General features: G+C 61.5%; 1 protein-coding gene across 50 annotated transcripts in view; it reads left to right on the forward strand.

Annotated features, from left to right (window-relative positions):
• Nucleotides 1-12,122, forward strand: part of MCF2L (MCF.2 cell line derived transforming sequence like) — a 181,963-nt gene that overhangs the window by 108,354 nt on the left and 61,487 nt on the right. For all 50 annotated transcript variants that reach the window (XM_070579327.1, XM_070579361.1, XM_070579342.1 and 47 more), the window contains one exon: nucleotides 7,293-7,376. In XM_070579327.1, the coding sequence (XP_070435428.1) occupies nucleotides 7,293-7,376 (84 nt within the window). The remainder of the gene's footprint in view (nucleotides 1-7,292; nucleotides 7,377-12,122) is intronic.

Here is a 12,122-nt window from a genome sequence, read left to right on the forward strand (position 1 = left end):
AAACCAGAGATCCCTGTGCATAAAGTAAAGTGAAACGTGGCCCCGGGTTCCAGCCCCCGTCAAAGCGACTCAGAGGGGACGGCACAGAGGCGAGAGCTGTTCCACAGACAGCACGTCTTTGTGAACCTGGGGACAATGTGCAGTCAGTCCTCAGGCGCAGAGACGCTGACAGTTAACTCGCTTGTCTGCGTCCTGTCCTGCTGGCTTTCTGGGAGTGGGGGCCCCCACCTGGCGCCACACCAGCCGTCCGCGGGCTTGGTGACGGCAGTCCCAGGTCACCCGCCGCCTGCCCGCCCGCCGCGGAGGGTCTGTGTGAGACCTTGAGTCGGGTTTTAAGGCTGTGACGGAGGAGAACTGACAGGCTCGAGATGGTTTAAACGCGTCTGCCGATCGCTGGACGTCGCTTTGACCACGGAGGCGAGATCTGCCGTCTGGGTGAGCGGGGCCCTGGGGCCTGCTGTCCCTGTCACCCACCCTGAGCCAGGTGACCAGGCTCCAGACGCCGCTTCCCCTGCGTCTCGGTGACTTTGCGCTCTTCCCCACGGCTCTCTGGCCGAGCCTCCCCCCAGCTTAGAAGAGCCCCCCTCTTAGCAGCTCTGCTCACTAAACCCCACCCCTGAGAGTCACCCACCCAGACGCTGCCTTGCCGGCTGGCACCCTCACACCCCCTGCTTTGAGCTGCTGCACCTGGAATCGCCCCGTCACTTCTGCGTGGCCTCAAGCAACTCACTCAACCTCTCTGTGTCTTCGTGTGCTCATCCAAAAAATGGGATCATAGTGTTGCCTCCTTTGGGAAGTTGTAACAATTAAATACATCGATCCATAAAAAGTACTTAGTCACAGTTGTACTGCAACTGTTTCTCCTATAATTACAGATCTCCTGTGTGAACCAATTAAAATGTAATGTAGTTGCTCCAGACTCCTGAGTTTAAGAGGTTCCCACATTTCTCTTGTACTGTCCACTATGCTGGCTGGTTGTGGTAGAGATGTTCCAGACATACTTGCTTTCTGGGTTAAGACCTTGGTGGGTTTTTGTTTGTGTTTTTTGCTGAGGAAGACTGGCCCTGAGCTAACATCTGTGTCAATCTTCCTCTGTTTTGTAGTGGGATGCTGTCACAGCATGGCTGATGAGTGGTATGTAGATCTGAGCCCAGGATCAGAAGCTGTGAATCCTAGGCCACCACAACAGAGTGCATGAACTTAACCACTATGCCACCGGGCCGGCCCCTGTTTCTTTTTGCTTTAGTCTGTGCCACTGGCCCAGCGGGTGCTGTGTTGGAATCTACATCAGATTTTTTCATTTTCCTAAGTACTAGGTAGAGCAGCACTTCCCCAGTGCGTGGTTCCTGCCTTAACTCTGCAGGAGTCGGACGACGTTGCATGCACCCTCCCCCCACCACGACGGTCCGCGGTCGGTTAAGCCTGGGGGGTGGCCTCTTGGAGTCCCTGGGACGGGAGTTTGTCGCTGGTGCTTCCCACGCTTGTCCGACTCTGCAGCCTTCCGTCCCGATCGTGGAGGAGGCTCTGCGGGACGCGTGAGAAATGACGTCTGGGAGTCCCACCCCAGAGCCCCAGCGGTGGCAGCCGGAGCCCCGGGAAGGCTCGTGCTGGCGGGTGTCAGGCGGGCTGGGAGCACTGCCCACGTTGCTGCAGGTCTCACGGGCAGGGCCTTGTCCCGTGTGCCATCCATGCTCCCTGCTGGAGCCGCCGGGGGCCCGTGTGGAGGGTTCTGCGGCCCGCGGGGTCTGTTGTCTGCGTTGGCAGAGACGAGGCGTGCGGCTCTGAGCCCGGCGTCTGCTGAGGCTCTGCTTCCCGCGGGACCGGGCGGAGGTAGCAGTTAACTTCACGGGACGTGCTCCCAAAGCTGAGACGTTGCTTCCAGAGCACGTGGTGGGCATGTCCACAGCCGGGGTGTAAAGCCCGCGTAGGGGCATTGTAGCCAGGGCCCCGTGCAGCGCCTGGCCCGGTGTGGCTGCGGAGGGTGGACCCTGAGTCCCGCCTGGCAAACTGCCACCCAGGTGGTCTTTTCCGAGGGCAGAGCCCCTCATAAAGTGGGTGTGATGAGTGAGTGGACAGAAACACGTCCTCATCCCTGAGTGTCCTTAGCGCAACCTCTGGTCTGTTGTCCATCAGACCTTAGCGTCAGCATCTCTGTGGGTGACCCCTGGCCTGGCCTGAGATCCCCTGAGCGGTGGGGCCGGCTTGGGGGGGACGGGACAGAGAACACGCAGCGTGGAGAGGCCCGCTTCCTGTGGCTTCTGCGCACCTGCCGCGGCGAGGTGTGGAGTCCTGCGCAGGCTTGGGTGGCAGACAGGTGGGCTGGGTGGGCGCCCGGCCCTGGAAGACACAGGTCTGGAGACTATGCCGTGAGGACTCGCGGGGTCTCGGGGGCACGCTGGGCCCAAGGGCTTCCGGTGGGATCTGCGTGGTGTGCTGGACCCACCCCTCCTTGGGGGGCCGTGCTCTCCCTGATGACGATTTTGGCCTAGCATCTTTTCATGTGTGGCCTATGTTTGCTTGTTTGTTTTTTAAAGATTGGCACCTGAGCTAACAACTCTTGCCAATCTTTTTTTTCTTTTCCTCCCCAAATCCCCCCAGTACATAGTTGTATGTTTTAGTTGTGGGTCCTTCTAGTTGTGGCATGTGGGACGCTGCCTCAACGTGGCCTAATGAGCTGTGCTGTGTCCGCGCCCAGGAGCCAAACCCTGGGCCGCTGAAGCGGAGCAAGTGTGTGAACTTAACCACTCGGCCTGCCTGCGGCCTTTGGTTTTGAGGTTTATCAGGATCTGCTTTCTGAGATTAGCGTATCAGAGAACGTTTGTGAACAACGCGAGTGAACGATGCTTTGTGTGTGACGTGGAACATTTACACCTAATCCGACAGCAAATGACCACTAAAAATACACAGGATGTGTCGTGAAAATTCAGCACCCAGGTCACCGCCAACCTCAGGTATCTCGAGTGGCCATCACAGGCCTCCCTGGGACATAAATAGGGAGGGAGGGTCTCTGCCCCAACCATGGGGACGCCGACAGCTGGCCGGGTGCGATGCCCACGTGCCCCACCCACGGCGCTGGACACGGCTCCTCCGTGCTCAGTGTGGACTTTACCCCGTGGCCTCCTTTCCTCCTGCCGCACACACTCGCTCTTGGTTGGAGGTTCCTGGGTGGGCTTGGCGGCGTGGGGATCCCACCCAAGTGGTGGTGAAGTAACCCGCTGGCTCTCCACCTGGGGCTGTGAAAAGACGTCGCTTTTGTGTTTTGATTGAGAATAAACGGAAGCCTCTGGGTGTGGACTTGGAGGCGGACAGAACCCAGAGAAGAGAGTTAGCCCTTGAGGGGCTTCGTGCCCAGGCCCCTCCCCAGCGGCTGAGCCCTTTGAGCAGCCTTTCTCAGGCTCCTGTCTCTCTTCAAGCGGCCACCAGGGTCACCAGTGACCAGCAGGGCCCGGCCTTTGAACGTGGGTTGAAGCCACTCCCTGCACACGGGGGCTCCCTGACCCGGGATGCGGGGCATCTGTAAGTGGGTTTTCAGGGTCCCACCAGCTTTAAATCTGCCCCAGCCCCTGTCACCACTTGTGTCCTCGCTGCCTGAGACGGCCACTCTGAGCAAAGCGGAGGCTCAGATGTCCCTTCGAGGGGACGGGATGGGCGAGATGCTGCCCGGCGTCCCCTCTGAAGTGGTTGTCCTAAAATAAGGCAGACCCCTCAGCCAGTTGGCGAGAGGAAGGCAGTCCCCTGGGGCTGTCCAGTTGTTCCAGGATGAAAGATCTGAGATAGAAGAACAGTGCCACCGCCTGGACGCTGAGGCCGCTGCCCGGGCAAGCCAGGCTCCGGGCGACGACGTGGTGTGAATGAGTTTCCGCGGTCAGGGTTTCCCCCCTTTGTTCTTGCCTAGAACCGAGCTGGTCTCAGGACAGTCAAGACAGCGCGAGCCGGGGGTGAGTCCCACTGGAGGGGTCAGCCGGCTGTTGTCCCTGCCGTGCGCCCGAGAGAGCCGCCTCCCAGGTGGGCTCCCAGAGCCGGTGCAGGGGCCGCATCAGCCCATGGACCCTGCGCCTGGCCCCCCTGTCCCCCCGCCCTGTGGGGGCCCCAAAGGGCAGCGCTGTCCTCCCCCACCCTCCGAGTCGAGGCCCTTCCTGCCGTCCGTCCTCAAGGGGGTAATTGCCTGGAGTCTCCATTCACGTCTGGCGAGACAGGATGTGGGAGCCGGTGCTGGTTGTCTGGGGGGCTTTGTGCTCACACAGAGCCGCTCTGTGAGGAGCTGGGCCCTGCCTGACCCTGCCATTGAGCCGCGGGTGGGTGACCCACTTCCTGTCCCAGACTCCTGACCCCAGAGCCCCAGACACACACGGCAGGGGAGGCACGATGGTGTCCCCTCATGCTTCTCCATCTCCGTCTGCGCGGGGTCGCAGGGTGACTCCTCCATGAACTACGTAGAGTGGGCAAAGAGCCTGCAAACCCATCAGCACAGAGAGCAACACCACCTGTCCTGGTGAGAGGAAGGTGCAGGGTCACAGTGCGGACGGGGACGTGCCCGGGTACTCTGCGCTCAGGGCCCGCTGTCCACAGGAGGCGCCACGTGGCCGTGGAGGTCGAGGGCCTTAGCACCCGTGGGAAGACGTCCTTCCTTGTTTCCACTGTACGAGGAGCGGTCGGTGGCCATTTAAGATGTGTGTCCGTCAGTGGGGCCCACCCTTGTGCGGTTTCCAACGTGCTGTGTGCAGAGTTACTCTGTTTTTCAACCTAAAGTAGGGGTTTGGTCCAAGGCACAGCGTCAGAGTTAGTTCTGCCGCAGGAAGTGCAGTGTCGGGCTCTGCAGCCGCAGCCTGGGGGTGGACGCACTGTGGCCGTCTGTGGTCTGGGGCTCCCGGTCTGTGCCCTGAGGGCCTGCGATAAGCGAGAGGTAGGGGGACCGGCCTATGTGACAGCAGAGGGACCTCTGCCGAATTAGCTGGATTCCGGGTGATGCTCAGAACCCGGAAAGTGAGACTAGACTGGCAGAGATGGGAGAGCATTACACAGGGGCAGCTTGTGCAAAGGCCCTGAAGCTGGAAGGACCTCAGCCCGTTTGAGGAACTCCTAGAATGCGAGGTGACCAGCGCCTGGAGAGGAGGGTGGGTGAGGAGGCCCCACAGACGTGCCTCGATGGAACCAAATTCACGATGATGATGGTCCAGCCAGTGAGCCTGTTGCTGGATCACAGAAGGTACCAGAAGGGTCAGTAATATCAGTTCTCTCGGACACGGGGGAACGCCGCCTGCCATCGGGGGAGCTGGACACCGGGACAGGCAGCCCGGGGTGCCCATCAGTGAGTTCGGGAATGAGGGTCTGCTCGAGGGAGGAGGGGCTCCACCGAGGGCTCTGGGATCAGAATCGAGTCTCAGAACGACGTGGACGTCCCACCCTCGGTGCCTCGCACGCATCTCTTCTCTGAGTTGGCGACATCTGAGCGTTGAGTCTTGGCGGGAGAGCTCGAGAGCCGGGGCGGGTTCCCCAGGATCATGGCCCAGCATCCGCCTTGTCACCGATGGTGGGCCCCGCCTGTTGAAGGCCCTGCCCGCCACTGTGTCTTGCCGCTTCCGCTGCCCCTGGAATGTCTCCAGGCTCAGAGCGCCCCTTGCTCCGGGGCCTGCATGTTGGTGACGTGCTGCCCGGGTTGCAGAGGTTGAGTCTGAGGAAAGGGAGTGCGGGTTCTGTATTTGATAGTCGGGAGAAGGAAAACGCAGCGTGGAATCAGCCTGCGGCCCCCGAACCAGCTGCGTATCGGTCCCAGCGAGCACATTCCAGCGAGCACATTCCACGCCCTTGAGGTGTGGACGGCCACGATCACCTCATCTGGGACCTGAACCAGTAGTTCCGGCTCTCCCCGAGCGGGTGTTTCCAGCCCTGTTTTCCTCCCACCAGAGAAAGCCTCTGAGACGTTTCGCAGGGAGGTGGCGTGCCGCCCCGGCTGCCCGGGGGAGGCCAGGGACCTGTTGAGTTTGATGCGCATTCCCTGATGTTCGTTTCCTGACCCTGAATGCCACAGCCGCCCTGTGGGGCCCTGGCCAGCCCAGGTGCCCTGGCCTGGTCACTTGCTCGTCAGCACAGGCAGAGCCCAGGGCAGGCCCGTCGTCACGGTTGCCATTTTCACACATGACACCACCGGGATCTGTGGGGCCGCCTGCGTGTCTGACTGTCACCTGTTCACACTTGCTTGTCTGCGAGACTGGAAGAGCAGGGTCAAGGCTGGTTGGCACGGAGAGCATTTCGCTGCCTCCGTTGGAATTTTCAGGGTGGAAGAGCTCCGTGTGCCGCATCCCAGGCTGTTGGGGGCCTGCGTCTTAGACTGGGGTAGAGGAACCCACCTTTAAGCGACTTGCAGGTCGTCAGAGTGAGTCATGACTCTCTTCAGAGAAACTGTGTTAATATTCAGGACCGCAGGTTTTCCCATACAGCTGGGGTCTGGTGACATAAGACACTGGCCGTCAGGCACGTGACAGCTAGCCTGGTGTCCGCTCAGATAGGCCGCAGACCCCGGGGCACGCCGGCTCCTGGTCCCCCTGCCGACGCCCTGGATGGAGGTTTCCCTGGAGTCTTATGAATCTTCTCGCTCCCAGTCGATGCCTCCAGGGCGTGGCTGGAGGTGCGGCCAGGTTACTCCCAGATCCCTGGTCCAGAACCTGCAGCCTGCAGACGGCCAGGTCGTCCTCACCGTCCGCTTCGGGCTCAGGGACGCAGCTCGGTGCCGTCCTCAGTGCCAGGTGGGCAGCGAGGCCCCATGTGTGGCACAGGCCTCTGCCTGTTCCTCACGTGTGTGTCCGGGGGCCGAGGACCCACTAGAGAGGCTGGTCCCCTCCCTGACCAGCAAGTCCTTGCACAGGCGGCCAGGGAGGCCCCAGGACTTGCCGGGACCACTTCTCACACGTGTGGGGACCCAGCACCGTGTCTGTTCTCAGTGCAGCTCGCTGACTGCTCGTCTCGGGAGTCAGGCCCCTGTCACAGGCGTCCCAGCTGTCCTGCTCTCCGGCCTCCCCTTCTGCCGCCTGTCCCTCCTCGGGCCCTCCCTCACTCTCTCTGTGCCTCTGACACACCACATTTTAAATATTGATGAGTCACTCAGCACACAGCGTTTTGTTCTCGGAGAAACAAAGGTTTCTGCGTGTTGGAAACTGGAATTCCTATTTCCGAGCACATGACCGCTGCCCCTTGGGTGTTTGCTGGTGCGCGGCTGGCGTGGGGCTGACCAGGCTCGTAGCGGGCCAGGCAGAGTTTCCTCCGCATGACGGTGTGTCCGTCTGCTCTCCCTGCAGATGAAATCATGCACCAGGACATCACCCCGCTCTGCGCCGCCGACATCCAGGACCAGCTGAGGAAGCGCTTTGCCTATCTGTCCGGTGAGTGCCTGGCCGGGCCGGGGCCGGGAAGGAGGGGCTCTACACGGCCAGGGGTCTGCCTCCCCTTGGCGCTCCGTGACCTTAGTGGACCTGTTCCACGTGGGGGAAACTGGAACAGCCTGTGCTGGCGCCTGCTTTGGGTTTTACCAGGGGCCCAAGATGCTTTGGCGGGGCCCGTCAGGAGGCGGCTCAGCACTCATTGGCAAGCAGCCTCGGGAAGAGCCGGTGGTCAGTCAGGGTTCCGAGAGGGACGCAGCCCAAGTGCTCCTGGCCCTGGTCCCCTGGATCCAGAGTTCTCCCGCAACAGGTCAGGCAGGAACAGGGCGGTGTGGCCAGTCAGCGTATTCTTGCAGCGTCAGGGGCTGGGGCTTCTGAGTGAGCGCGTCTGGCTTCTGCAGCTCCATCCTCAGGAGAGGGCCCTGGAATGTGGCTGACGTGGGCAAGGGCTGGCACTGTCCCAGGCCTGTCCTGGGGTCACTTTGTGTCCCCATCCGGCTGCCATCCTCCTCTCAGGTCCGGGTCCCACCTCCCCGGTGTGGGGATATCCTGTCTGCTGGCCATGCTGCGCGACCCCAGCTGCTGGCCGGTGCTGGTGCATCGAGGCTGCAAGGGCGTGACAACTGCGCTGGCTGCAGCTCGCCCTTGGGGCTGCGTGGTCACCCTCCATCTGGGCGAGGCTTCCCACCACGGCTCAGTCTGGAAAAGATACGCACGTGTTCCTTAGGCTGGCAGTCGGCTCACCCTTTGCCCACCTCGGCCCCCGCACAGCCGGCCCTTTGCCCTGGACCAGTGGGTCAGGGTTCCCTCCTGAGCCCCCAGAGCCAGCCCTGCACCCCCAGGGCTGCCCTCCCCTTCCGGGCCCATCTGCCCGGCCCTGTGCCAGGAGCTTCTCTCAACCGGCCTTCGTGATTGTGCCCGACCTGCCCCGCAATGGGCAGCCCTGAGGTTTTGCTCAAGTTCTCGTGCCTCAGTGAGAACTCAGGGTTGTGGGCAGGAGCCTGGAGCCTGGGAGCAATTCTCCACTGCGAGATGACGTTGTTGGTCTTCACAGTGGAGCCATCGCTGTGAGGGGCCTGGCCTCGTGGAGGAGGCAGGGGAAACGGGGTCCCCTACAGAGGAATGACAGTTCCCCAACAGGACAAGGGTCATGGCCGATGCAGCGAAACACATAGAGAAGGAGCTGCCATCCTTGGCTGGTTCCTTCGAGTCTCCCAGCCTCTTCACACGGCTGCAGGACCCTGAAAGGCCCACAGCTTAGTGCACTGGTCACCCAGACTCATGACCTTCACCTTCTTCCAGGTAGTAATCCCGGTGCCGCCTCGCATCACATGGTTATCCCGTTGGTGCCTGGGGAGGAGGCAGAACCCCATAACGGCCCAACGGCCCCAGACACACCTTTTCTCTGTTGTTCGAACACCATCCAGGTGCTTTGGTAGGAGATTTTGCAGATGTAGTTAAGGTCCCAAATCAGCTGGCTGTAAGGTCACCCTCGGTGGGCCTGACCTAATCAGCTGAGCCCTCAAAACGACCAGGCTCCTCCTGCACCAGGGCTTCCAAGTGCGAGGGATTTGACGTGACAGATTCCCCACCACCCGCCTTGAAGGTGGAGGGGGCCTCACGGCAAGGAATGTGGGGGCTTCTGGGGGCTGAGAGCAACGCCGGCAAGAACTCGGGGACTTCAGTCCTACAACCCAGGGGCTGAATTCCGCCAGCACCTGAATGGGCATGCGGGATGACCTCATGTGAGACCACAGGCCCGGCCGACACCTCGATTTGGCCAGCGAGAGCCTGAGCAGAGACCACTGAGCAAGCCGTGGCTCCCGACCCACACAGCTGAGCTGACCGTTGGTGCTGGTTTACGTCGGCAAGTTTGTGGGAATTTGTTGGAAAATGAGCGCAACATCACAAGCTTAAATGTCTGAAACGAGCCTGGACAGTCCTGGGTTTTCGTCACAGCTCGTGGAAACTGCGGGTTCTCAACACAGCCCGGGCGGAGTCTCCCTCCTCCCCTGACCCCCTCCGTCCACCCGCCATCAGGAAATTGGGGCGTTCAGCCTTTAACATAAGAGACTCCGGCTAGTTATCATGCCCTCGCTGCCCCACCCAAGCGCAAACTGCCGTTCCCCCGTACCTAGGATGTCCCCTCGTGCCTGGGATGTCACCCCCTGCCTGAGATGTCCCCACATACCTAAGATGTCCCCCCCTGGGGATGTCTCCCCCTGCCTGGGATGCCCCACTCCAATGTGGGATGTGTGTAGGAAGGTTGAAGGAAAGGGCTGCTCAGCCGGCACCACTGATGTTTCCCATGGGGTCACTGTCCCCTAGGGGGTCCGTCCTCACTTTGTAGGACGAGGAGCAGCACCCCCACCAGTGCGACAGCCGAGACTGTGCCCCGACTCTGCCAGTGCCCCGGGCTGAGCACCCTGGTGTGGACAGGGTGGACCCAGCTCTGCCCTTGTATCGGCCCTCTGGTGGCCTCCCCCTCAGGGACTGTTTGTAGCCCGGCTGCCTGTGACATTTCGAATTGAAGCTGCCCCCCACAGAGCCGTTTCTGACCCCGCAGGAGTGTCTTCATCTCCGAGCTCCGGCCCTCGCCCGCTGCCCTGCGACTCAGCTTCTGCAGCAACAAGGGCGCGAGCTTCCCGCTGGCCAATGCATGTGCCCCGTGATCCTTCCGGGAGGCCCTCTGGTCCCACCTCCACGCTGTCCTCCCCGCCCTGGACCGCTAACCCGACCATCTCTGGGGCTTTATTCCTGATTAAACAAGCAGAAAACAGGACGACCGTCTGCTCGGAACCAGGTTCTCATCTCAGAGTCTGCTCTGCCTTTGTCTGCTGAGCGTCGGGTGGAAGGCACCTCACACGGCTCGCCACACACTCCTCCTTCAGGATGGGCACCCCGCGGGCCGCGCTTGCTTCCTGAAGGCCGTCCCTTAAAGCTCCTAACAGCCCCTTTGGAAGGGAAATGACAGGAGCAGGGGCTTTCATCGTGTTCTGTTTGCCGACCACGGACACCGCTCGCCCTAATCAGCAACTTAACTCAAATGACTCTTCTGAAGGAACGAATCAGTTTTAACAGGAGAATCTGCTGTTGCCAAATACGGGGAAGTGTCTCCAGGTGAATCCCAAGAGGGGTTCCGGAAGATTCCTGGGCCGTGGCGTGGGTGAGCCCGTTGTTTCCCCGATGCTGCTTTCTGCTCAGCCAGCCTGGAGAGGCCCTCGCGCCCTGGGGCTCAGCCGAACTCACCCTCAGCCCCACCCGCACTCTGCCTGCAATGTTTTGAGAGAAAACAGCTGCCCTCGGGTATGACGGGAACACGAGTCATGTGGATTTGCGGGGTTTGTGGACGTGGGCTCACTGTGAGGCCCTGTAATCGGGGGCCCTGCGGCTGGGAGAGGATGGGGCGTGAAGGCTGGTGAGAAACCCTTTATGTCAAGGAACGGGACTGCGTGCAAGGCGGGTTCCCATGAGCTTGGGTGAGACCCCCGAGGTTGCGGAACCTCTCACCATGTGCCCCCGGCGCCCTCACAGGAGCGTGTCCCCATCACCCACCATGGGGCCGTGTCGCCTGCTGAACCAACACGGGTCAGCTCCCTGGTGGGACTCTCCGCCACCTGGTGGGTCCATGGGCTCCACTCCCGGGGACCCGCTCAGTCCCGCCATGTCAGGCCGAGTGACGCCACTGGACATGCCCACTCCCCAGGATGGCTTCCTCCCCAGGTGGTTCCCTCCCATGTCCCTGCTCCACCAGGTCACTTCCCGTGAGTGTCGGCATTGGTGCAGGTGACCCCTGAGCCCCGGCCCGGCCCCCACTGCGGGCTGTTTTCCCTGAGGAGGAATCTGCCCTCTTGGCTCCTACAGACCGAATACCCCGGAGGGTTTGGTTTTATAGGGTAATTATGTCAACGTCCACCGACACTCATTGCTGTCAGTCTTCAACGTAATCAGGTTGAAGGCGTAAAACCACCTGGAAAGTGCTTGGGGACACAGTGCCCCCAGTGAGTGCGTGGTGTGGCGGGAGGCTGCTGTGTGGCCCCCTGCAGGCACGCCACCCCATCTGCTCAGTGAGACCCGGATGGCGGCAGCAGCCATGGCCGCACGGCCCCGATGAGACTGTCTGTCGATGCTCAGACCACCCAAAACTTAGCCAGCTTGAAACAGCCCCACTTCCTGACTGACTTGTAATCCTGTGAGTCGGGGTTCAGAGAGGGTTTGGCTGGGGGTGTCTTTCACCCCACGTGGCTGGGCTGGGGTGGTTCCCCGGCTGCACCAACCTGGGGGGCCGGCTGGATTGAAGGGGGCTTCACTCACACATGTGGCACCCCCAGGCCCCTCCATGTTGCCCACCCACCAGCTGTGTGTGGGCCTTCTCAAGGCTGGTGGATGTGAGGCCATTGCCCACACGATGGCAGGCTTCCAGGCGGGGCCCCGAGCAGGGAGGGCGGACACGGCAGTGTCTTTCGGCCTGGCCTTGGCAGCGACACAGCATCCCTCTGCCGCATCTGACGGGTAGAACAGGGCATCAGCCTGGACTCGGGTTCCAAGGGGAGAGAGATGGACCCCGTCCCTCCAGGGCGCAGTGGTGGCCTCTCCGGCCGCCCGGGACCCCGCGGCAGACCTGCAGCCAGGCCCAGCGACTCCAGCCTGTCCGCCCCTCCGGCCCTCTCCGCTGCTTCTCTGGATGTTTGTGGGATGGTTCAGACCGAGTGTGCATCAGAGTGAGCCCAGAGCCTTCCCCTGTGAGCT

This window comes from Equus przewalskii, chromosome 16, assembly GCF_037783145.1.
Source record: "Equus przewalskii isolate Varuska chromosome 16, EquPr2, whole genome shotgun sequence".
NCBI lineage: Eukaryota > Metazoa > Chordata > Mammalia > Perissodactyla > Equidae > Equus > Equus przewalskii.